Source organism: Aythya ferina (genome assembly GCF_964211825.1).
Source record: "Aythya ferina genome assembly, chromosome: 14".
Classification (NCBI taxonomy): Eukaryota; Metazoa; Chordata; class Aves; order Anseriformes; family Anatidae; genus Aythya; species Aythya ferina.
In genome coordinates this window covers 15,156,498-15,184,015 of record NC_140312.1, presented here as the reverse complement: position 1 = coordinate 15,184,015, position 27,518 = coordinate 15,156,498, and the positions used below count along the sequence as shown (strand labels likewise).

Sequence of the window (27,518 nt, the reverse complement as noted above, 5' to 3'; positions counted from 1 at the left end):
CAGATCTGCAAAGGACAAAATCCTATTAAGAATGAAGTGACTTCTCAAAATAAATCTATCTAGGAAGTTACATTGATAACGCTCACCAAAAGACGTCTTTCAGAGTGAAACCAGATGTTTTGATGTGTTCCCTGATACCATGGTGTCCATTTAAAAGTGGTGCTGGTCATATTGGATTTTCTCTCCTACTACAGCTTTTAGTACTTTAGTTTAAGCTGACACCAGTCACTAGTTGAGCAGTTGGTCACACTAACAAATGCTGGATTTATAGTGTCAGACACACTACAAATCCACCAACTCTGCTGTATTTTAATTTTTTGCCAAGCACTGTACAGACAAACAGGATGACATCAGATAAATCTGTGGTCTGTTATTCTGCAAAACAGTTTTTGACATAACACTGATGTCCATAGCCATATAACTACAGAATGCAGTAATATATTACCAAATCTCAGGGCCCCTCCACCTACCACTGTGATACTCCACATTCACAGGTAGAGTTTTTGTCCCTTCTCATCACGTTTCATTGTTACCTTCTCCCTCTAGTCTCACTGACTTCTTTTCCCTGCTTCATCCTTGGAGTTAGGGCGCAGGCATCCACTCAGCATTCTACCAGTACCCGAGCTCCCTCTCACTGCGACACCACATCTGTGTGACCTCTTTGCAGAGCCTTCAAGTGAGTGTTCCTCCCCTGCGAGCCACCACCCATGGGGGTAAGATCAGTGAGGATGTTAAAGGTACAACAGAAGCTCTTTTTTGGGGTAGAATACCAAATAATGCCTTCTCACTCTTCTTTTGCTGCTTCCCTCATCTGATGTTTAGTATCACCCCTGTACATCAGGAGGATCTGAACTGGGATTAGGAGGACAGAATTTCCCTTCTCAGTAGACTTCACTGGCTCCCATGGATTTGGGATTAGAGTTTGCAGGAAGATGTCTGCCTCTATGGCATCTGCCTACAGGCACAAGGCTGTGAGTAGAAAGCTGGGAAAAAAAGAGTCCCTATCCTGGAGAGATTTGGCAATTTCCAACTACAATTTTCAACTTGTAAGTATAAAGTTGTAGTTACAACTACAGCTTTCCTACTACTGAAACACAGCCTAGTCACATACTTCATTCAACCACCATGCAAGTATTCATTCAGATTTGTGTTTCCAAGATGTTTTGACATAGGAAACACACCAGAAACATGGCTCCCACTTCTTGATTTTTGTGACACCTGGTGACTGACTGTTCAGATAGCTCCAGGGAGTATTACACAGAGGATGAGGTTCTGGCAGTCGCTTCTTTTTTCAACAATGCAGCATCTGCTCTGAGCCTCAGATCTCTGCTGAACATGTTTGCTGTGTTTGTTGTTGTTGTTGCTTGTTTTGATTTTAAATCTGAAGCTTCAAGCTCATACTTGGGACACACCTGGTTTCTCCAGTGCCTACTAGCAATCAATCCCTGGCCTACAGATACATGTCATAAATGTAAACAAGTTGTAATGTTTTTTAATGCACCAGACTCATAATGGTTGCTTTACTGAAAGTGCTTTTGTTCCATTAGGTCCCAGAAAGACTAAATTCTTAAACCAGTCATGTTGCTGTATCAACATTAATTTTGTAGGTTGATCCAGCCTATCCTCTATCAACTTCCAATTACCTTAAGATATTTCCAGCACAGATCATTTTTCTAAATTTTCTAACAATGGTATAACTAGTTCAGGAATCTGAAGATTCCTTCAAATTGGCTTCTATTATATTTGTCAAGTTGTAACTTAAAATTATATTTTTACACTTAAGGTGTAGAGGAAAAAATAAACTGATGGAAAGGAGAAAAAAAAAAAAAAGCCATAATTTAATCCATAATCTAATATCTTGTGGAAAGCTCCATACACTCAGTAACATCTGATTTTACTACACATTTGCAAATCATGGCAGTTGAAAGGCTGTCACCCACAATATTTTGTCAACAAACCAGATTCTAACATTTGCAAATAAACATTCCTCATACCCTTTGTTCTTTACCCAATATTTTTTAACAAAACAAACAGGAGAACACATGTAAACCTAAGAATGATTAGCACTTTTTACAGTAAAAGTTGGATTCGTACATTATATTTCAAAGTGATTTTATGCTCTCTATTTTGTTTTCTGTGATTTCTTCCACACTTTCATAATCAGATGTCAGGATGTATGTGCTCATTATGCAGTTCAATTTCCCCACTTTGCTTGGCAAAACAGAAGGTTTTGAGTGACATTTGTATTAGATAAAAAAGACTTAGGGCTTTTTGTTGATGTAAATCTCTTACTCTTTGTTGGGTGATACTCAGTTAACAAATTTGATTACGTGGTGTAACTATTTATGACCCTTGCTGGGGCCCCATACGTTTTTATTAACAAGGCTAACCATGTCTTCCTGCTGAAGTGAAGTCTCTGAAGAAAAAAAAAATCAACAAAAATATCAACACACCCAAACCTACAAGCCTTGTAAGAATACTAACTCCTACAGGGCATGCCTGCATAAATTTCACCTGCACAAAACTTTTTTATTTTTTCCTTTAGAAATCTATCTCACAATAGTAAGAAGGGAGAACAAGATAAAAAATGAGTCAGCCAAAAGAATGGATATTATTATCAGTGTACAAAAACTGTATTTATTAAGCCAAAACCACCTTATTATGCCTATAGATGACATTAGTTACACTTACTTTTACAAATAAAAGCAAACATTAGAAGTAAATCCTACCTTAGTCTTACGGCAGAAACTCCCTGCAGTTACTGCTTGTTTCTGTAACTCTGAAAAAGAGCTTCCTCAATCTGTCTCAGCAAACAATACACCTTTGTTCTTGACATTCCACATAAATATTTTCTCTACTGACTCTCAATCTAAAATATTTTCTTTATTATTCCATCATTATTTTTGTGTCTTGCCCTCATTGAATAGAAGATCTTCAACGTATTCTTGTCCTGTCAGTAGAAACCTCATTTTGATATTGAAAATAAGGAGCCACTGACACAGTTTGCCTAGTGAGATTCAGAAAATAGTAGTCAAATTTGACATGTGAAGCTGTCCAGAGCCAATTTACAGCAGTGAATTAAAATCATATTATATGATTCAACTACAGGAGCCAACCTGATTCCCTAGCCAGAGAACTTGCCACCAGAGGCAATTATGGAACATTTATTACAGTGTTCAGAAATACTGTGCTGGCTTCAGCTGCAGTATTTACTGGAAGCCTGGGAAAATTATTGTAATTTTCATTTAGAAGGAAGAATAATTTTAAATGCAGTACTGTCTTTCCTCTACCCCCAAATTTATAGTCTCCATACACCTATATTCTTGAGAAAATAAAAAAAGTCTCATCTTTCTGAAGCTGAGAACTTGAAAAGGAATAGTTAATTCACATGACATTGTTATGCTGCAGTTAATTTATAATTTATACAACGTTACTTTTATTATAATAAATAAATAGAATATCTTCAATCAATCTTTTTATAGCTTTTCCAACTTTAATTGGTGGAAAATTGATTTTGAATATACCAGTAATTTACTCTTAAAAGACCATCCAAAGAGAATTTTGTGTATCACCTTCCTCACAATCACAAACGTTTCATGAAGATTCATGACTAAGTCCCAGCTCTACTGTAATAAATAGCCATACGGGTACTGAAGAACAGAGAGGGTAATTTCTTCCCAGCACAATCACTGAAGTAACAAAACCATCCAACTCGTTTATCTACAGGTCTGTCTGCCCATGCACCAGCACTGCCCAACACTGTGGTACTCTCATGGCAGAAATTCTCTAAATAATAAATTTGTCAGAAAAGTGTTAATTAAAGGTGGAACAAGTACTACATCACATTTCAAAGCAATTCTTGCACAGAAAAGTAGGTTCATTTTCATTTTGACAGAACTATGCAAATAACAGCTAAATGTGTTAGATTTTTCCTTAGAGCTCAAATTCTATCATTCTTCCTAAGAGTAGAAATCAGGCAGCAAAATCAAGCACTACCCATACCTACAAAAATCTTACTCATCAATTCATCTATCAATAGTGAGAATGATAAATGAAACCAACACTGAGAAGTGCCTTAAAACTGACCTTAAGCCAAAGCTAGATGCTGGTACAAGGGCTACCATCCTATTTTATTCTCTGCTCAGAAGCTGGACTGGAAGCTGTGGTTATAACCTCACCAGATATGGGGGCCTAAGCAGCACTTCTCCTTGAGGGACTGTCAGTCTCTTTACTTTGTCTGGAACAATTACACCAACATTTAAACAAAATGTCCTCATTTTTAATTTAGATACATCCCATCCAGCATTACTTTTGGTTTATGCAATTATATTTTTCTTAATTGTACCAGACAAGAGAGCATTGTGAAGGTTAAGCAAGAGTGATACAGCAAGCTCAATATGGAAAATACACGTAACTGGTTTGAAATCTAAGAAGAGTTTGAATATCTAAAGATATACATGTGTATTTTAGATTCAGGATTTTGCAGACTCAAGTCTGCAGGTGATTGGGACTTGTCTTTTCAAATGTACTCAGTGTCTCACAGCACTGTATGTTCAAAGAACAGTTCCTATTGACTTTTACTGCACCTTTGAGTCCTCAAAACTGCTTCTGAATATCTCAGCTGAGTCAGCCAGAAAAGTAGAATCACATCATTAGTGACCACCCATGACAAGTTTGCACAAGTCACTTGCTCAGAATCATTTAATAAAACCAGTGGTAAAAACAAGCCAGTTTTCTGAAGAACATTCATGAGTTCATCTTCCTCAATGTCCCTATTTTCAAATTTTCCCGTTTCTGCAACACAAATCCTATGTATGCAGGCTCCCTCACTGCACAGCACACTGATCCATTCCTAGACAGTAAGAAATGAGTCCAAGCTTGCAACAGAAACATGAGACTATGCTGCAATTAAAGTGCATACCACAACAAACAGATATGAAAGCACTGCAAGAAGACGGCAACAACAACATTAACTTGCCTTTTTTATATTTTTTTTTTCTGATTCAATTTGAATTCTTTAGTATTTTAATATTTTTACCTATTTAGTGGATTCAAAACCAAAAGTTGACATAACCAATTCCATCACAAGGAAACTCAGACACAACAGAAGTGCAGCACCCAGACCTCGGAATTAATGCCTGACTGGAAGAAATAACAGCAGGTAAAATAGTCAGTGCCTGTGCACTCTAATAGTTAAGCTCTGTGTGGATGGTTACCAGTGCACAGGGACAAATAGGTAAATTGGTGTTGGGTCTCAGAAGTGCATGCTGACATGTCAGGAGGGCTCTGAAGTTGCGTGGTTTCTGGTGAGACTGCTTGGCTCCATCCTCACTGTGTTGCCCTGCCCTGGCCCCGTCTGTGCTGCCTGGCATCCCAGTCCTCCTGCCACATCCCCACAGCCAGCCCTGCAGCGTTTGTGTCCCAGACTCACTGCCAGCAACCCCAGGCTTTACCCCCACACATTCCTCACTTTCTCAGTCTCAACACTTTCATCAACCTGTTTCAAGTTCCTTTGTTCCTGGCCTTTCTCATCATATGCTTTGCTGTTTCTTCCCTTGAGTTCAGTCTTCTCTACCCAACAGTTTCCCTATTGGGCCCGGCTAGTCTTTGTTGTCTCAAGTGTCAGTCCTTGGCTCTATCAATAAATCAATTCCTTCTTTGGAGAGCCACCACTTGGAGGGTCATGTAATTGGCTTTCACTCAGGAAGGTGTTGCACAACAAGCTTTTAAGAAACAAAAAGGTAGCAGTAGTAGTCCCTGCACAACTGCTTTAAGGTGTATGAAATTCTCAGACAGAACCTGTCTGGAACTAATATCCTAAAATGTAGCCTGGGTCACAGCAAATGTTGACCCTAAAATACAAATTGAAGGAGACTGGTTTTGAGATGGACAATCAACAGGGAAACGTCAAACTAAAGAAGGGACAGTGAAAAGTGTAGTGAGGTGGGGAGTTACTGATCACTCTCCAGTACTGGAGGACATCAAACAAACCTGGTAGGCAACTTGTTGAAGCAAGCTTACTGTTTGAAGTGCTACAGACAGGGCTGACACTGCCCTTGCTCCCAGTCCCTCATATTTGAATGTGCAGGACAGCTGTCCTTTCCCACGCATAAAACGAGCCAAACACTATCAGGTGAGAGCCGGCAGACAGGGCCAGAGCTCAGGTCCCTCCAGCCCCATGTCCTGAGTCAGCAAGAGCCAAAACTGCCCTGACCCAAACCTGCTGCTGTGACAAGTGTTTTTCCGACAATGTGCTTCCAAGCTCCCACAAGCCACAAGGCAGTGATTCTCGGAGGTGTGGCTGGTAGCTTTGGATTTAAACAATTCCCCAGTTTCTAGGTCATCCCTTGCCTTCAAGGTCAAGTCCATTCTGCACGTTCCCTGTCCATTACACATAATGCGGTGAAATGATTCTATCATTCACTTACCAGCAAACCATGAAGTCATATGTTTTGGTATTTCTTTTTAGTAAATGCCTCCTGGTACTTAATGACTTGTTTTCATGAAGGTATATGTGCAAAACTTGTCTGTGCTTATTCCCCCCTGCTTCTCTATAACATATGCTGCTTCCCCCCCCCCCCCCCAGAAAAACACAAGAGAATCACTTTGTAAGCGGGGAATCTTTTGTATCATACACAGTCTCAGATCCATATCTTTTGTTTCTTGTAACTCATTTTTCCTCAGTCAATTTGGCTGATGCCATCAGCTCCCAACTGAACACGAAGCTTTACAAAAAAAGGAACTGCATTCTGTATGTTCTGACTACCTATTTTATGAAATTATGAAAAATCATGCTTGGCATACAGCTTTCTAGATTTCCTACTTTCCTTTATTTAATAATAAACATGCTTGTAATAAAGGCCTTCAGGATAATGCACCTCAGGGGAAGGTGGAATAGTGTAATGCAACAAACTTCAGAGTCACGTGTGGCAGAGGTCAGCAGCAAGGGAAGATTAGTGTCATACGATGCTTGCTTTATGTCCCATGACAAGCGGGTTGCCTGTTTTGTGATAGCTTTTTAAAAACAAAAACAAATTTAGGACTTGGCAGCTTTGCTGGAGAAGGCTCTGCCTACCCATATTAATGAAAAAAGAAAGGAAGAACGCAGAGTAAAAGATCTTTAATTAATATTGAAACACAGAGTAAAACGTATGCCGTTGTTAATGACCGTGTTAGAGTAACAGCTGTGTGTTTCAATTTTGTGGGACAGTTTGTCAGTCAAGGGTGCTTATCTGAAACAGTTTGGCTTGCAAAGAAATATTGAGTTATGTGGAAATACAAGTAGAAAGCTGTAACTGAAAGTAACTAACAAGCAAGGGAACTTGGAAAGGCCCCATGGGGAGCAGAGTAGGCACAGCACTTTAATACTAACATAAATATTCTGGATGGACTATGGTCTATAGGGGAAATGTTTCTTACGTGGAATGACTATTTGCAATGCTAGAAAGAAACAGGTAAATTAAAAATATACCATCTCAAATAATATCCCATAGGACTTCTGAGGTGTGATCTATGCAATAGCAACCCAGCAACAGTTTGTCAGTACCACACATACACCAAAAGAGGAATCTTGTCTCTAGTAAGAGTCAGATCTCTAAAAGATTATTGGGATCGGATCATGGGATTACAGGGTCCAGAAAGAACTGTTCAGGCAGTGCCACTACACAGACACCTCTTACACAAAGTGTCTGACTGAAAATCAATCGTAGGGGATAAATCCCAAGGGAAAAACACACAAGCCACAGCCTCTCAACTGTCTGAGAGTAAGAGATATGAGTCACAGCATATAGGGAAAATTTACTTGGCCTCACAGCTACAACATTACAGTGAGAGAGTATTATCCTGCCTATCACATCAAACCAAAAGACAGTCATTTTTCCATGTGTAGCTGGAATCTGACCTCTGAATGCATTATATATTGAATAAGCACAGAGAAGACTCAGACAAACTGAATTTCTAAGCAGTATGACAGACGTCTGCATAAAACAGAACAGCTTTCTTGGTCAAAGGAATTTATGCCAGGATTTTTCTGAGAAAACACTGTGGCAGCATCTTCCATCTTTCCTGAAACATTTTTCCCTGTGAGAATATCCTTTACTCAAACTAGATGCAAGAATGAGTAATACCCTGCCCTTGTATTTAAGGTTAATTGATTGCCTTTTTATTTATTTATTTATTTACCAGTACTTTTACAAAATGAATGAACTGTTTTACCGGTAGAAAAAAAATGGTATGTGATCAATGTCACTGATGTCACTCATTCTGATAGAACTACTTGAAATTCTTAGCATATATTCCACAAAAATGAAATCTTCTCATGATTGACTCCATCAGAAAGTAAGCAATAGAAGTTTACACGAGGGTTAGCTCTCATTACACTTTGAACATAGCAGTCACCAATATTCCTTCTGCAGAACTACTCCCACCTGAAATGCTGTGTATTTGTAAAGGATATGTGCAGGATTAGAGTGATATAAGAGGTCTACATATGGGCAGAGACTCAAATAAGTACTACCTAAAATACAAGAAATCTGCCAGATCTGTATCTTTAAAGTACTTCATGTGATGTTCAATGGAACTAGAAGATCTGTAACCTCCAGGTTATTAAAGTTTCTCAGAATGTTATACGCATCTTGACTAGCTGTCTCATCGTCTACCTTAAAGGCTCTCTGAGTTTTCCTTCACCTTCTGTTCTCCTAAGGAACTCTCCTAAGTTGTTTTCACAAGTTACAGGGTTTAGAGGAAACTAGAGGAACTAGAAAGGAGACAGGATGGCGATACTCGTTGCTATTATAACCACAATACAGACTGGCATTTTCACCTGCTTTCTCACACAGAGGAGTGTTGCTGACAGCAGACTGCTGGAGCACACCAATTTCACTCTTCCTGCAGAGACTGCTCTCCATGTGACTCTGGCATGGAGCCACAAAGATGATCTGACCTCTGCTATCATTTTTAATGCTACCAAATAAAATTTTACAGTTCTTCTAAATCAGCACTAATTTGGGAGCAAATCTAAAGACAGTCTCTTCTCTGCCTCTTATTATGAACCACTGCAGCCACTCCTTCAAACTTGTACTTTGACTTAAATTGAAAGCAGGACCACACATTGAATGTTCTTAGCATGTCAAATACAACTTATATTTATATTTTTAGGATAATTTTAAGCTAACTTTCAGGGATAGAAAATCAAGTATTACATGCACATGCACATTTTATGTGCAACCATATACTGGACACCAACACAACCAATAGATTCTGAACTTTGTCAGGAGGCAAGTAAATAGGCATTCAGAACAGCTTGTGTATGAGTTTATACTTCCCGTAAATGTTTTACATGCTCTAGATACATCCTCAACAATATGAATTTTAAGATGCTATTTGTTTCCTGCATTACTGTGCTAATATTTAATATGTATTTTCTATTGAAGTACACAGTCAGGAATAAGAAGTTACCTCTGTTACACTAAGATAAAAATCCAAACAATTTTGAGGAGAATCTTAAATGATAAAATCAATTGATAAAGTCATTTAGAGGAATTGTGGTGTAGAGCAGATCACCAGCAATGAACATAGCATGTTGCCTTCATTGTCCACAACCCTTACATTCCTGTTAGTCATAACATAGTGGGCCACGCTTCACATAAGCAATTCAACTTGTGCTTTAATGTCACTGAAAAAGCAGTATTTCTACCACAACTAAAAGCTGAATGAGTGCACTGACTATAAACATATTTGAATCCATACTATGTAGCCTGTAAAAGCATGCTGGATGTTGGTAACCTCTGCACTACAAGCACCTAAACAGAAAAAGAACAGATTTGCATTCCTTATGGACTAACCAAAAGCAATTTGGTTACGGGCAACAGTACTTCAGAACAACCATAGTATGATGCTATGGACACAAAAATAGATTATTGCAATTCCTAAAGGCACTAAAAAGAAACAAGTCTGTAAAACAAGCTTCATATCTTTCAACACACAAAAAAGTCAGAAAAACATTAAAGAATTAGAAATAACAAAATATGGCATACAAGAAATCAAAGATAAAATCAGCAGATTCAATGTCATACTTCATTGCAAATGAGAACTGCCAATTCACCAACCAAAGATAAAACAATCTCACTTCACAAAAACAAAAAGGGGACTGTCTATTTTTCTTTCCTGAGTATAGAACTGTAATCCCAGACTTCTGAGATATAAACACAATCTGTACATAACGTGCCAAGATCTTCATCTTGTTTTGAGGTAGGACAATTTTCAACAGTATCTTAATATACATTAAATACTGATTTGAGCCCTTTAATCAAAAAAAAAAAAAAAAAAAAAAAAAAAAAAAAAGTGAAGGCAAAGAGGACAACTACAATATATCTGATAACTGCTTACAACACAGTTCTCAAAACATGCATTTCTTTCACATCATGGACTAAAAACTGAGAGACATGACAAAGAATGGTGCATTACACTGGCACTTACATTTCCCAAATGTCCTCTGGTAGGTTAGCTGGAATTTCTGTTAAGCCCCTTCCTCGACAATCCACTACATTGTTGCTGCAGGTGCAGGCAGATGGGCAAGTGATGGAACTGGCACTGCATGATGGAGGTTCAGCCTGGGAACCTGAGACATAATGAAAACATTAAATGTTAGTTTTGAAAAATGATCGCCTGAAATTTTAACAATAAAATACATCAGGCTCCAAGTTTTCCAGATCTTTCCACTATACTAAGTAATAATTTATTTGGATTCAGTGAATATAATGTGTCATAAATCAACTGCAGAGAAAATGTATAAAAGATTACTGTGTTCTTATTCTTCCTCAGTTTCCACTCAATCAATATTTCTCCATCATGGACACTTCTTTGGTCTCCTCCATGATCAACCATATCAATTTATTCAGATTTAGAAAATAAGCCTAAAGATCAAGGGGTATTTCCAAAAGTTGTCTTTGACTTGAAGTTGCCATTACACTAATACTCCTTGAGTACTTTTACATACTGAGAGAAGACTGTCATCAATAATGACTTCTGTTTTTGAAATGATGTAACCTGTTATGGTAATTAATAACTGGAAATAGAAAGCTATTTTTTTTCAAGATTACACAATGCAGTTAATGGAAACACAAAAAAATGTTATAAAAAATTAAGTTCAACACTTCATATCCTTGTTTAACCTAGTAACTACTGAAAGACAAGAAACTAGAGAACAAATGCTTAGCATAAAAATGTTGCTCTATATATGTTCTATTCCATCCATTAGACCAAAGTTTAATTGTGAATAAGTTTTTCAAAACTGTAGCACTTTTATCAATTTTACTTAAATAGTTATGACTCTTATGTTTAAAATTTTGATATACAGAATCACAGAATTTCTAGGTTGGAAGAGACCTCAAGATCATCGAGTCCAACCTCTGACCTAACACTAACAAGTCCTCCACTAAAACATATCATTAAGCTCTACACCTAAACATCTTTTAAAGACCTCCAGGGATGGTGACTCCACCACTTCCCTGGGCAGCCTGTTCCAATGCCTAACAAAGCCAAGACCATTTCAAATTTGAAGCCAAGACCATTTACTTCTGCTTTTCCATTATGAAAGAGGAACTTCCTTGTAAACAGAATTCTGATTTATGGCTACTGAGAAAAAAATAAAACAAAACAAATCAAAACAAAGAAACAAACAAACAAAAATCACTAATTAGTTAACCATGGAGGTACATAGAATTAAAACAGAGAGAAAAAGCTGTATATATATATGTGTGTGTGTGTGTATATATAAATATATATATATACACATAATATATTTATGATATATTATATATAAATATATATATTTATATATATATATTAGTGCAGGTGGAACTAAAATTAGATGAAAAAATAGCATTGAAGATGTGCAATGCTATAGGATCTAACCCTCTGCTGAAGGAAAAACTAAAGCAAAAAGTAAAGAAAGAGGCTGTCCTTATGTGGACCCTCTACTTCCACACATAATGAGTGATTATTTTTTTTCATTTCACTTAAATTAGCATGGAAAAAGGAATATTTTTATAAAATTAATTTGTTATTATAAGCTTGAATTCTCTGAGTGCTCCAAAAAGTTCAGTACTCCTGTCACTGTTGACTGACATTTTATGTTTAGTGTAAAAATACTTCTGATTCCATACTGAATGCAGCCCTACATATTTGGTGAAACTCTTTCTTCTTCATGAACAAAAGATGATGTAGACTGTAAATTTCCAAAAACTTCAGTGGAATAAAAAGACTTTGTAAATAAATTGCCAATCATTACCATCAAATGGTTTTGTTATGTTTTGTAATATTTTTCTTTTGCAAAGGACAAAATACATATTACAGATGAACACTCAGCAGGCATCTAGCCCCTACTCCATCAGATCTTACAAAAACAGTAAACTGTTAAGGTAAAGATTTCTCGAATAATGCTGTAAATGGTATTCAAATTTTGATTTGGGTTTAACTACTTCCATTAAATTAGGATCTAGGCTTAGCTCCACAACAGATCTACAGAATTAAAGCACCAAAAACTCCACAAGAGTGTTATCAGTTTTATGTTTGTATAGATGTGGAGAGATGGTCAAAAAACAAGTCTTATGTAAGCTACGGAGTTTGAAGTATAGAAAATTAAACTTTGGATATGGTTTCCATAATTATACAGAGGATAAGAATAATGACAGATCAAGGGCACCGGTAAGAATATCTGAAATCTAAAAATGCACTTTACTTTTGCTGCCAATACTTCCTTAAAAGAAAAGGCCTGGAAAAAGCATAAATATTTTAGGATTCCTGTTGGTGTCCCTCACAATTGTAGTAAACTCCCTATGCAAAGAAAAAAAAAAGGAAACAGTGATGGACAAGCCAGCTGCATTTATCCATTTTCCTTTCTGAAGTTCTTACTATCTGTCATCTTAAAGATTTTTCAGATTTTTTCTCAGTTACAAAGTTCAACTTTTTTATATTTTTCTCTAATACTTAACAACCACCAACTCAATTACACCTTTTGTTAAAAGAAAAAAACACTAACAGAATGTGGAAGCTCGGATAAGATCCCCATTAAAAAAAATTACTATGTTCTTTGAGCCTGATGTAATGGAATGATAGCTTCAATGATTATGGTAGTTAATATCTGGCATGCCATTAGCCTGCACCATTTTACAGTACAGTTTCAGACTGTGGGTTAGGGGGAGAGAGGGATGGGGGAGAGACTTAGAACCCAGCAGTTTACAGAGGAATTAAGTGCTCTTTTCAAATAAGCATCTCATTGGCCTCTAGCCTTTAAGAGCAACAAATAGATTGATATTACAATTAGAATAGAATGGTTATGGAGCATAAATAAAGAAAGTTTAAATGTCACAACCATTTAAAATAAATTTTACGATGACTAAATAAACTAAATAATCTCATTTGCACTGACACCCAATTATGGCACACTAAGTAGTGTGCTTCATTACCTTCTTACCTGTCCAATTGCCTTTGTAGCACTTCCTTTCTATTTGGTAAATGCTAGTTATTTGTAAAACAGTATTGATGGATTTCAAGAAAAATAGGCTGATAGGTCTGATAGGATTTACTGGTTAGAAGTCTGTGGTGACTTTAAATCCTTTTAAGTATGGAAGACATGAAATTATTGATCATCAAACAAAACAGTACAAGTACTGCAGCTCCATGGATATATTATGACCTTTTGTGGTTTAATTAAATAACCCTCTGGAACTTCTTACAATGCTGGGACATTTGAAATCAATTAATACTACATGAGCTTTTACTAGACTCTAGTAATACATCCTCAAAAAGATACCTAAACCAGATACATTGCTCCTGAATAGTACTTACATCCCAGCATTAAAATACAATTTAATGTCCTGCAGAGAAATATTGGGAAGTCAATCACAACTAACTATCTGTAAATTTAACATTCATTGTATTGCTCCATCGCAAATACTCCAACAACAGAGAAAAAAATAAATGTACAAATGTGTTTATTCTACAGGAATATGCAGTAAACGGTTTATGCAGATGTTTCCATCCATGGTTGTTCAACAGCTTTTCACTGAGCATAACGTTAATTATTTATGATTAGTGACTTAGGCCCCTGATTGACGATGTTAAATACTGTCAAGTTCATGGTATGCAAAAATGCACTTGTCATGAATATTCATCATCTGATTCAAGTTCACTGTTTTGCTGAACATTCCCAAAGAGTACATTTATCTGTTAAAAAATCATAGCACATAAACAGCAACTGTTCCATAGGCGCAGTCAACGCCAATTGGTTTACAAACAAATACTGAAGAATACAAAAGAAAATATCCAACTGTTGCAAAAGGAAGGCCTGGTGTAATGAATGAAGTCTATTTTATTCTACCAAAAAAAAAAAAAAAAAAAAAAAAAACACAACCAAACTTATTTTGCAGGTTTCAAGATGCATTGGTAAATTAACACCACTGAAAATCAGACCTTACATCATAGTATCTTACCCTGCACTACTAATATTTGCAATTATTTTATTAACATTGATGGCCCCAGGATTGCATCAATTATTTCTAAACGAAATGGAAAAACGTAGGACAAAGAAGTAGCCTGACCTGTAACAACTGAGGTCTAAAATGTGATTTGTTCCTTCTGAAGAATTAGTAAAACTGCAACAGAATCTATGAGACAACTTAAGTAATTTCCGAACTATGACAAAAGTTATTTTTCTCCCAGGGAAGTTTATTCTGTTTAAGTTTTCTACAGAGGAGACTCAAAAGTTGAAGTCCTAAATGTCTCCTACTCACTGAGCCTCTCTGAGCCTTTCTTTGAATATCTTTCTCCAGTCAGGTAACACAGGCATTTTTTCCTAAAAGCAGCCATTACTCAACTTTCTGATTCTTGCACCCTGAGGAAAGCTGCTAGCATGTATTTCACTCTCTAGGTTTATATACACACTATTTGGTCTTCCAAAGTAAACTAAAGGCAAAATAAATACTGCTACAACAAAGTCTTAAAAGATGTAGTGCTTCTGCAGTCCAAAAGGCATACATGCACAGTAATCTCATTTAAACGTATTCCGCAACTTGTGTCAGCAGTCTGGAAGGTGCATACAAAGTGACATTTAAAAATAGGTCCGGAAATGATACAGTGACCTTATAAATATATTCAGGCATAAAAAGGAAGAGGACGAGAAATTATTTAAGCAAAAGGATAATAGCAAGGTCAAATGATAGATAATGTTCATGATCAAATGTAAGTCTATAAAGGGAATACTGTTCTCGAATAGCCTAATGGTGATAGGTTATCAGCATTAGAGAACCTGAACTACTTCGTGTTGAAGTTTGACAAAGTTATTGAATGGATATGAAGAGTTTAAGACTGCATTTTGAGGTCCTGTGGCTTGATTTGCAGGTATTTGAAAAGGAGTTTAAAAGAAGACTTGATTTTGTTTGACCATGTATTTGTCTTTGCTTCCTGGGCCCCAGTGTCCTGCCACAGGTAATAGTGCACTTTCCCTGCCTCAACACTAAAACTGTTCTCTTCAGGAACAGGAGAAAGATGGGATTCACTTTCATCAGGAGCATGACAGACTGACACAGCTAGACTGGGGACATCAGGCTGAATGTGACACTGCTCCTAAAAATGACATCTGAGCAGTCCAGCAGTACCCATCTGTGGGTACATCACTCAGCACACGATGCATTTCCATTGTATAGCAAAATACTATTATCACACTGGTAATAAATCAAGCCACTGGTTTTGGACATTAACATTCACATTTTTATTTTTAGAGCAACAGTGCAAAAGCCAAATGAATGAGTAACTATACCTAAATCTGCTATCTTTAAACAAGGATCTAAGAACTACACATACTGCTCTGGGGAAAGAGAATTCCAGACCAAAGGTCATCATACTTACAAGATGGACACAAAATTGCGTGGCAGTAAAACTAAATTTACTGTAAACATATAGCCAATTTTCAGCTTTGCCCTTCAAAGCAATTTTAAGTGCCTGAATAAATGTTTTTTTAACCCTTAGATTTGAAGAATGGTCCCCCAAGTAAATAAATAATGTAGCATCTTCATATGAAACAATCCAAGAAGTAGATTCTTAAAGCACAAGACAATTTAACTGCTAATGCTACAGTAAATTTAAATCATTAATACAAAACTTAATAGAAACAAGACACCAAATTCAGGTAAATAGCAATGAGTATATTGGGAAAACCCCTAGATGATTTCATTTCAGGAGCAGCTAACAAATGCATAGTATTGAAATGTTTCCTTACATTAGGTCTCAATGTTAGTTTGTGGTACAAAATTATAAGAGCAGATAAAAATTCTGTCAGAGTTCCACAAAAAGGTTCTATGAACAGATTCAAAGCACTTTTTTTTCCCATGAAAGTCTTTAAAAGTCAAACAATACTGAAAGTTCTGCATAGACTGCACTGTAAAAGCCCTTATTGAATCTTCTGATGGTCACAAAAAAAGCATGAAATAACAGTGAGAAAAAAGATGTCATTTGGCTATTATGACTCATAGGTCACTCTTTGGGAATGAGGTCAAAGCTAGACAAAATGCTTAAGCTCATTTCTAAAAGCAATAAAATAAATTGTACAATGGGGATGTCCCACACGGCAAAGGTGACCGTTCACACACACAGAGGGAAAAGGCCTCCGCTTCCCACTTTGCTTATCCAGCTTCCTGTGACCACCACGTCTAAGGGCCATTAGTCTCTGCATGAGCTGGGGCAGGCTGCTTGGAGAGAAACCACCCCACTCCCTCCGGGGCAATCACCTCTGGCCAGCACTTGCAAAATCTGCATCATTAGGAAGTATTCCTCCCCCCTTTTTAGTTTCCAGGGAGCACCAATCTTCCACGCTGGCAGTGCCTCTGTGTCCCATGTTGAAAGGAGCAGACCCGCTGCTAATTATGCAGATACACCATTGCACAATCTTTTAAATAGGAACAGATGGAGGGGAGTTCCCCTCTCCACACACTTTTCCTTTGGCATTTTCTGAATGTTCTCATTAAGATACTAAGCTTGAGGAGTGCTATTTTATTAGTTGCTCATTGTTGGTTTTCTCCTCAACAATCTGCTATGAAGTTATTACGAGAAAACGGGAGCAAGACAAGCTACTGAGTTTTGTGGTCTGGGCCAGAGAGTAACAGCTATATTTTAAGACCGTTTGACCTCACCTAAACAAATAAATCTGCTTCCTCATTACAGCTTCCAGTCTGCATTAAGCAGCAGGAAGCTAACATATTTTCCTCTTTTTTATACCTCAGCTGCAGTTCCACTGCACGGATCAGAAACTCTAGATCTTCAACTGAGATTTCAATCAATCCAGGATTTTCTTAAATTCAGAATCAGAAATCACCATACACTTGGCTCTGGTAATTATTTCTCTCTTGCACCAGCTTCAGAATGTAATTCTTAATGAACTTGAACTGATTTAATTCAGAATTAAGCATCTTGATTTTCATCAGTTTATTTTAGATTCTCTGAATGGGAACTAAGGTTCATGAACCAAATAAAATGATTTACAATGAAAAAGAGAATGGTGTATGGATTCAACTTCCTTCTTTGCTTCATTAATGAAGAAAACTATATTAGAAAAATACTTGAAATTATACATTTTAAACATAAATTTTGCTAAATTCCATACTGCAAGATATATAGGACAGATCACTTCCCCATTAATTTCAAAATTTTAGAACCTGATGATAACCTGGTGATTCCTATACCAGAAAAGCATGATTTCATTAATTGTTGGAAATAAACATTTCTGGTCTGTTCTAGGAAATCTTATCCAGTCCTCATACTCCACTGTAAATGCTGCCCACTGCAAAATACCTGAAGGTACTGGCAGAAGTAAAACAAATCTGTACCAACATACTCCTTCAGGGCCAACACCAACACCAACATACTGCCTCAGAACTGGCAGTAACAGTATGGTGGAAAAATCAGCTTCTTCCCAACAGCCACCAAATCAACCCACAATCCTTCTGCTTATTTACCAGACAGTCCCTCCTGCAAGCAACCAGTTGAGTACTGACTCCATTCAAATGAGCTATTCTGGATGCATCTAGCCGAGGAGAGCAGTGGTTGAAACATGCTACCCATCTACACGTTGTAACTCTACAGGGTGAGTTATAATGCTTTCTGAATGCATGTGCTTTATTCTTGGATATGCAGTTCAGGTGCATATTTATTTTCTCATGCATATACTCAAGAAAACCAAAGTGATTGAACACTAAGAAAACTCAGATGGGTCAATCAGTTGGTCCTGCACAGAGCACTGAAAAGATCAAGGTGCTGCTGATGTTGTTACTTCATGAACGCACAGCTTCAGTTTGCAAAGCTTTACAGATGCACAAATGCAAGTGAGAAAACACTTAATCGCTTACGTAACTGATCAATATGTAAATTAATTTCAACGTCAATAAGTAAAGAGCAGGTCAAAGAAAAATGAGGGAGCCATAATTTGCTTGGCTCTTTGATTGTGCCAAACTCATGAGAGAGGAAAGTGAAATAAAATTACTATCCTAAGGGGGCTGGGAGAGAGAAAGCAGAATAGGACAAAGAGACAGAGAGACCAGTTCAGCAGTGAAACATCTGAACATGGCAAAGAAGCATGACTTTCATCTGAGCAAAAAAATGGAAGGCTCTAAGAGGTACTAAGAATAAGCCAGCAAGCTCAGATCAGCAAGCTCAGATGCTTCTCTGCTAATTAAGGGAATATAAAAGCAAACAGTTCTCAAGCATCACAATGCAGTAAGTATTCTGACTGGCATCAAGTCTCTGCCTAGCATACCCTTTTTCTTGCAACAGCAATGATGCAATTGCAATGTTAGGGCAGTGAAAGAGAACAGAAATATACCATGCTATCTGCAGTTCATCAGCTGGGGCATTCATCACATAGTGCCACATGCATCATAAGTTGCCACTTGTAGGAGAGCTCACCAACACTTCCCAGAGTTCAATAACCACCTGTGCAGGGGAAAGCATATGTGTGGAGATTTCTTTGGGAGCAGATGGCTTTAAGACAAAGGCCCAGGAAGGCTGCTCTGTCTAGGGTGGCTCTAGAGGAGAGAGACTCCTACAAGGAGAGGCAACTTGCTGAAAAATCCAGCCAGCGGCTCTGGCACTGCCAGAAGCACCCTGTGCTCTTCCCAGTGGTGAGGGGCTGCCTAGTCCCAACCCTGCTCAGTTCTGTTAATGACCTTTTTCCCTGCCTCCTATGCAACACAAATACAGTTAGCCATATTTGCAAACCTTTCTCCAGGCAACTGAACACTATTTAATCCTACACATTTACCTACAGTTCTGAGCCAAATGCTCATGGGCATGACCAAGTGAATAGCTGTTCCACTGCTCACAATTTGCCTATAAGTGCCATTTGAATTAACATTTCTATAATTTATGTGCAGAGCTGAAGAATATTATTTGAAAAAAAAAAAAAAAAGACTGAATTCACAGCGTATTGGCACGTAACTCTGATTTCAGCAATGTTCTCCTGAGAGACCTTGTACCTAATGCTTATAAACATCTCCATACAGGACCAGTAGCATTATGTCCAGAAGGAATCAAAAAACTTGGTTTCCAGTTGTAGCACAGCTCTATCAGTGTTTCACATTTTCTTTTCCAACTTAAATTATTCTTTGGTATGTAGCATTTAAACTTTTTATTTATTTTTTTTTTTTTTAAGCAATATTTGTTGTAAAAGTATGTAAAAAAAATATTTTTTACATAGTGTTCAAAGAACAATCACAAATCAGTTTTTAAAGGATATATGTGTGTATATATATATATATATATATATATATATATATACACACACACATATATGGCCAGGCTGAAAAACCGGAAGATATATATACACACACACACACACATATTTCTTTCCCTACATTATTTCATTCTTCTCTTTCTCCTTTGAAGACTGCAACAGTACAAACTTTGAACTGGAATGCTCTGATGAACCCCATTTTACAATGGAGGAAAAAATGAGACTTTTCTTTTCCTATGATGATATTTCCACTGCCATAAAAAATACAAGCACTTGAAATGCTGAGCCTGTACTAAAACAGAGTAGTTCACCACACTGTATTTCAGCACTTCATAAGTATGATGCAAAGAAGCTTTCACTGCCAGCTTGAGGCTAGTTATGGTCATTCATATAATCTTAAATTGTATAAAAATCCTTTGCAGAGGGACAATTTCAGTTCACCATTCACCTCCTGTCCTAGTCTAACTTCATAGTCAAACACGAACAAATTAAGCTGTAAAATCAGGAATAAGACCCATAATAAGGAGCAGGAAAGATTTATATTCTCTTTAAACTGGTTATCCATGTAGGATTTTGTGCAAGTAGCAGTTACTAAGCTGAGTTCCCTACTAAATCCTATACTAAAATGAGCTCTTCAAAAGTATTGCTTTTTCAGTATATGTAATTTCCCAGATGAAGGCTAAGGGATACAGCTGATGAACTGTCTCACTGGAAGCTTCTTTCCTTTAATTTTTATTAATTTATGTTTTAATAAAAAAGCAGGGCAATTTTCAGAGATCTCTTTTTACATTCCTGGTTGAACAGGCAACTGAACTGTTAAACAACCTCTTCTCTTTTGGAAGTCATAGTCTGCCTAGAAAAGTCCATTTAGATCAGTTCTGTCTATGTTACATTTCTCATTCAGCAGTTATTATCTCCTCTTGATTTAAACCATTTTTTTTCTTTCAGATCACTATATCATAAATCCAAATAACTGAACGCATGCCCCATCTGAAACTTCATTTCATAAGACAGACATGCTATGGTTACCCCTTTGGTAAAATGAGAGTCTACTAATAGCTCAATTCATTTATCCATTTATTTTTATCCTTCCTCTCCTCAGATTGCTAACTTTCTCAACTTTTCTTTTAGTTCAGCTCTCAATGTGTTGTTTTTTTCATTTGTTTTTGGTTTTTAATATATTTTTCAGATATTCTGGGCATCTTCAAATGTCCATAAATACACAGAATTTGCTCAGCACTCTTGAAAATCATGCCACAAAAATCACTGGTGCACAACTTCATTTTCCACATGTCCATAGCACTTCCTGCAAATGTCCAGGGCTGGACATTAATTTAGCATCTATGATATAATTAAGCTCGAGATCAAAGCTTCTCAAAGTGCCACCAATTCTCTCTTTCTTTGTAAGTGAAGACAATCATGTAAGTGAAAAGACTTCACATGTAAGTGAAACTATTCACAAAAGACAGCCAACCTCTGCATCAAGAGGATACTGCTTCAGGGAGCAGACACTTAGATGGCAACATACAAGTAAACAAAAACAAGCATACAAGAGCAAAACAAATTAAGAAGCCTGTCACATAGTTCTTATATTTACTAACTTTCGAAAGAGTTACATGTTTACATATATACCTAAAAAGAAATGGTAAGTCAAGTCAGTCAGTATATCTTTTTGTAGGTTCTTTAATATCAGGTATAGTACATTTAAGTACAACAAAACTTCCCTACAAACTAAATTCTTTTGTCTTTAACTCAAGTATCCAAGATGAGCCGAGGGGTTTTCAGGCTTATTATGCCAAAGCTTACTACTTGCTAAGTTGTTATTTATTTTGATTGACTAATCTATAGGGAATTAATTTAAAATATACATTAGGAGGTATCTATCCTCTACAGACGCTTACACAGGCTTGACACCAATACAGCTGCTGAGTGTTCATGTGGTAAACCTCCATGCTCATCTTCTGTTTGATCCAGGTCAGTGTTTGCAGTTGTAATTTTTAGTGACAGAAGTGACCATAACTGTATCTCTTTCTTCCCTATTTCATACTGCTTTCATGCATTAGGCTTATCTCTTAAGCCCACAAAGTGCTCGGCTAGCCTGACTGCTGTCACCACCAGTAGCTCTGGATAGCAGACAAATGGTGCATGCTTCTGTGCATCTTGTAATGTCTCTATCTCACTCACAGGCTGTAGGCTTGCAAATTTTACCATTTTGCCTGCAAAACTGTCTCTAAGCTTGTGTCCAATATCTTCCCTTCTTTTTTACAGCATACATACTGGCATGCCTTTTCTCTGCCAGATCTCTTCCTTTCAGCCAAATTTCAATATTTCTTTTTCCAATTTTATATATTTTTTTTCCTTATATAAGAAAATGCATTTCTATCACAAAGCCAACTGCAGATCCAGAGAACTGATGAATAGGCCCAATATATAGACACATGGTTTGTGAGTTGGCCGTGTTTATCTACAAGGAAACTTGTAGAACTGTGAAATGCTTTGGCTGCTGAAGAACCTTCCTCCTTCAGCCTCTGGTATAAAATCTGCCCCTGCTACTCCATAATGCATTCATATATCAACAGATTCTGATTAGAATTTTTTATTTCCTTTTCTTTTTTTATTCAGCTTTCGAGCTCTTCCCTTGAGAAATACTAAATTATCTCCACTTAGCTGATTTCTCATGTTGATATTATTGCCAATACAGAAGTAAAAAATAATTTGAGAAATGAATTATTAACTGGAATCCAATAATTCACATAAAGCTGAAAAAAAATAACAACTTGATCTATTATCATACAGTTTACCTATGATCAAAACAAAGCAGCATTACTACAGAATGGCATTCAAATGCAACATAATAATTTTCCATTCACTGTTTTTATGTGAATATGAATATAAAAGCATCAGCTGATAGATAAATGAATAATTGGTATCATTACCAGAGCAGACAAAGTCCTTCTTCTGAACCTCCGCCACAAGAAAACCCCGCAGGTTGACAGGCGCCAAGCAGAACGTGAACTGCCCGATGGTGCGCCGCTGTCGCAGCCAGTCAGACAGCCATGCCAGGTGGCAGTCGCAGTGCAGGAAGTTGGAATGGAGCCGCCTGCAACAGAGGGAAGCACCCCAAAATTACCAGCAATGCTTTAACAGAAGGCACATAACAAGTAGGAATCTGTCTGTTCTTCTCTACAGTGTAAAAAAGGTCATTGCAGGTTACTGGTTCCAGCTCACTCAGGTGTCCAATGTCTACTTTGCCATATAATATACAAGAAAATGCCCACATAAAAATTGGAACTATTTTTTATAATCATATAATCTTGACCATTCTAGAGAAAAGAACAAACTGAATTTAGGAAGCTTACAAGTAATCACTTTGCCTGTGATTTCATATCAGAAATAACTGCATGAATGAGATAGCTCTGGGTGAATTAAAAGGATGACTTGAATAAACAAGAAGGCCAGGCTGAAAAACCGGAGATAGGTAATTTTTCTGTCTTCTCCCCAGAGGCTATTGAGATGTTGCATGATCTTGTGTTGCCTGTAAAAATTCAGCGATGGCCCTTTTAGCGTGGCAATTTAAGTCAAGCATTCAGATTCCAGACAGGAACTTTCAACTCCTGATGAAGAAGGGGCCCATGACAGGGTCATGGCACACGGACGTGCATGGACCTGTGGCTCCCTTCCCAGCTTCACGCCTGGCACTGGAGACTTCCAGAAGCCTTATCACATTGGAAAAAAAAATAAATCTGCAAAATCATGAATGAATCTGGTACTTTTAATAGCTACCAAACTTTAGGTCAAAACAAAAGCCCAGGACATTAATTATTTCATTGCTTGTAATGAGTCATGCATTTGCACCGTTATAGCAAAGCTGAAATGATAAAACAGACGGAAAATCCTGTCAGAAATGGTTAGACAAAGCATTATTCACTCATATTACAGGCATTACATTAAAAACAAAACAAAACAAAAAAAAACCACAATTGCTGTGCACAGGATTGAGCTTTATCCATCCACCAAAGGAATTAGCTGTCTATCTGTGAGATCTCCATACGGCAAGGCCTCAGCACAAGTCGCCACGGCGCCCCAGCTGGCAGGCCTCAGATTTGCGTGGCTGGGGTGGCAGGTGCCGTAGAAGGCCACAAATCTAGAACTGAGCTTATTCTGTGGAGATGGAAAGCTCTAGACTGCCAGGAGCATCGCAAAATGTAACTGTTTCAGAAGGCTGGCTAAAAAAATATATATTTATTTATTTATTTTAAGAGATTCTAAAGCTATTTAATTGACACTGCAGTAAGTTAGATTTCTAGTGAAATGTTTTGTTATTGTGACTCTTTAAGCTGCCTGGAACACTTTGTGTCAAATGAAAGCAAATAAATACATTTACAAAGAAAGGACAACACGTATCATCTAGCCAGTGATCATCTAGCCAGTGATGTTCTAATTTTCTCATAAGCATTTCATTTAAATCCTCAAATTATTATCCCATCCCATCCCAGCAGTCAACAATGACATTCAGAGTCATCTTCCTTCTGGAACTGAAACCATGCTCATCCCATGCAGCTCCCTGCATCCCAGGCATGGATGTAGGCAGGCAGCAGTAATAAAATTGCAATTTTGCAAAAGGGGAATCTTTCCACTTCTGTGAGGCTTCCCCCTTCATAAATTCATATAACTAGATTCATTTTTTTTCCCATTTTAGTAGTGTGAATTGTTACCTCTTCGCCAGCTCATCTGCCTCAGCAGACCCCTACCTTTTCATTCGTTCAATTTTTTTGTGTGTGCTGGTATTCTAGCCTGCTTTAGAGAGGAGTCCATTTAGCCTGCCCAGCTTAACAAGGCAGCTTACTAGAATTTGTTTCTGATAATTATATTAATGAATACAGACACAAAAAGACTTTTCACAGTACTTCAAAAGCTCCAATTCTCTATGAACATGAAAAGCACTGAAGTGATTCACTCCATTTTCAGTTTACGCTTAAATAAAAATAATAATAATAAAAAAATAAGTGATGCAATTACTAATTTCAGCAGTCACTCACAAGTGCAGAGACAACAGGACACTTACCATTAAGCAAATAAGTATGAGGGACATGTTTTAACATAAATAAAGCTGTTTCAAGAAAGGAAAGCAGATCAATGAAAACTAACTCCTGTCACTTCCAATCAAGGTTAAAAGATCAATGAAACTTAGCACCAGAAACGACAGTTAAATAAAGAAGGTTACCACAGAAGGGCTGATTCTTATAAAGAATTCTTAAAGTGCTTCAAATCTTACTAGCACTTCCACCCGCAAGAGGTCATGTTCAAGTTGAATGTGCTTTTTATTTTTCCTTCTCTGTTCTTCTTAAACAAGCAGATTGTTTTGAGAGCCACGACGAAAAAGCTATTTATCCACAGAGCCAACACAGCAGATGCAGATGCAGCACAGGCAGCCCCAAATATCCTGCTAATGGATCTCGATATTGTGTAAAGAGGGAAAATTGTCCACACAACTAGATGGGAAAAGGAGCTTGACCCTGCTTGAGTAACATTCAGACGAGGGATTCTCTACAAGGCCTTCTAAAAGCACGTCTAAACGTGAAGCTTTCTGAGAAGGTAGACAAACTGATGATCATTTTTAAAGAAAATTGTGGAGTCACCAAACTGTAATGAATGTTACTGATTATCCATTTGATCTGAATTTGCATCAACAACCAATAAATTAAATAGTAGGTGTTATTCAGCCACTGTGCCTCAGAGAGCTTTCTCCTTTCATGCAAACTTTTCACTGAGGTTGGGTACTAATGCAAGTGTAACAGGTTAACATGTGAAATAGAGCCCAGAGAGGAAACAGAATTCTCTAGAGGAAGTATTACAGTATCACCTGAAAAATATCCTCATATAAATATTTTACATGGGTAAACAAAAGCTCATCAGTTTTATGTATGTTAGCTGTTCCAGTATTACTATGCATTTCAACAAAACATGGTTAAATCTAAACATTATTAGCATAACTCTGAACAGAAGATATTCAGAAAGTGCTAATATCTAGCTATCCAAACTTGCTTTACTAATAATTATAATTAATAAATTATTATTTGTGAAAAATGATGATTCATGGAGAGAGAAAGTATTTTAAATATGAAGAAGCTGAAGAAATTAATAAATACTATTTGAATCCTTTGTTTATCCTATATTAATTGCTATTTTGATGACTTTTCTGCCTCTGTTGAAACCGATGGAAGAAAATACAGAAAGGAAGGAAATAATAAAACATTTTACTGTATTTCCACCTGCCTATGTACATTGTTTAATCCTTATATTGCACTGCTAGAGAGGGTACTACATGTTATTTGGTAATCTTTGGAGACTAAAACATGCCACTTAATATTGATGAAACTACCTTTACAGAACATAAGTTGAATGAATACAAATGCAAGTTTGTAAAGGTGCCCTTTTAGCCACAGACATTAAATTAAATTTTCAGCAAATCCTTTTAGAGTCAGTCAGCATTCATGTCCTATAAAATGTGGCTCTCAGAATTCAATATAAAAGCTTCCCTTTATAAATCCTATTTATGACTTCCTTCCTTTTTATTTTTTTGTTTATTTTTGTTATTTTTTCTTTAAATTTTCTTCCCTTAATTACAGCAGAGGGGGATTAGTCAGTGTAAGCCTCCAGGGAGCTATATACAAAGCCATCTCCGAAATTAAACTACAAGGAAAATGGCAGAATGCATTGAGCTCTGGTAACAGACAAGACTGATTGATCTGAAGAGGCCTTTTCTGGACTATGGCTGAATGAGAAAAAGCAAAACTCCAAGAACCATAGCCCTACCTTTATCTCCTTTATCCATTCTCTTTTAAAAGAAAAACATCTCGTTTTCTTTTAATTTGTTACATTGAGATTTATGAATGTCACCATTTAATCAATAAATCAGAGGTTATCTTACATAGACTGCCATGCGTAAGAGGCATTTTCTTCAGTTCTGCTAATTTACTTAATATGATTTTACATGTACATATGCAGTATCCCTGCCTCATTTCATGTTTTGGCATGAAAAAAAAATAAAGCAGGCTGGTTACTATTTCCCTTTCTTTGCTTGTAAGAGTAAATATACCTTGGTTTCATATTTTGGAATACAAAACAAAGAGACTTTCTTTACACATGACTTGTTCTGAAGCTGTATATATCCTAAAGGAAATGATGGGAATATTTTATTTAAAGAAAATCCTTTTGGTAGGCTATGGCTAAACTGCACAGATGCACAGTCTAATTTCATGGTCTTTGTATTTTGTTCTATTAAAGCCAATCAGAGCTTTTCCAATGGAATAATGCCCAGCTGTAGAAAAATTGATTTGATGTAAGAGAAGTTTTTATTAAAAAAAAGAAAGTATCAGAAACAGTGACATTTTGTTTCAGAACACATCTGAAAAGAAACTTTTTTCAAGTTCTTTCAAAAATTTTATTGTTTTAGAAATTAATATTTGAATTTGAAATGAAGAAATAGGATTTAAACACGGGATATTAACACAATTAAGCAATTTGATCCAACTGATCAGTTTTCACAGTTTTGTGAGAGTGCTCCCTAGCCATGCCACAGCCCAGGGCCCCACTTCGGTGAGCCTGGGGCTGCACCAGGGCCCTTGCCTCACCCCACCCTGCCCGGCCATGGGCCTGGTTTGAGCTTGTCCCCAGCCATGGGGTGATGGCCTGGCCTGGCCTAGCCTCAGCCTGTCCCTGAGGTGGCTGAGGCTGC

The 27,518-nt window shown here is 37.1% G+C and overlaps 1 protein-coding gene across 3 annotated transcripts in view; it reads right to left on the bottom strand.

The window, feature by feature from the left end:
- The window catches only part of SLIT3 (slit guidance ligand 3), a 515,559-nt gene that overhangs the window by 173,924 nt on the left and 314,117 nt on the right, over nt 1-27,518 (bottom strand). For all 3 annotated transcript variants that reach the window (XM_084535767.1, XM_084535765.1, XM_084535766.1), the window contains 2 exons: nt 22,717-22,880; nt 10,477-10,618 (listed from right to left, as the gene is read on the bottom strand). In XM_084535767.1, coding sequence (XP_084391893.1) covers nt 10,477-10,618; nt 22,717-22,880 — 306 coding nt within the window. The remainder of the gene's footprint in view (nt 1-10,476; nt 10,619-22,716; nt 22,881-27,518) is intronic.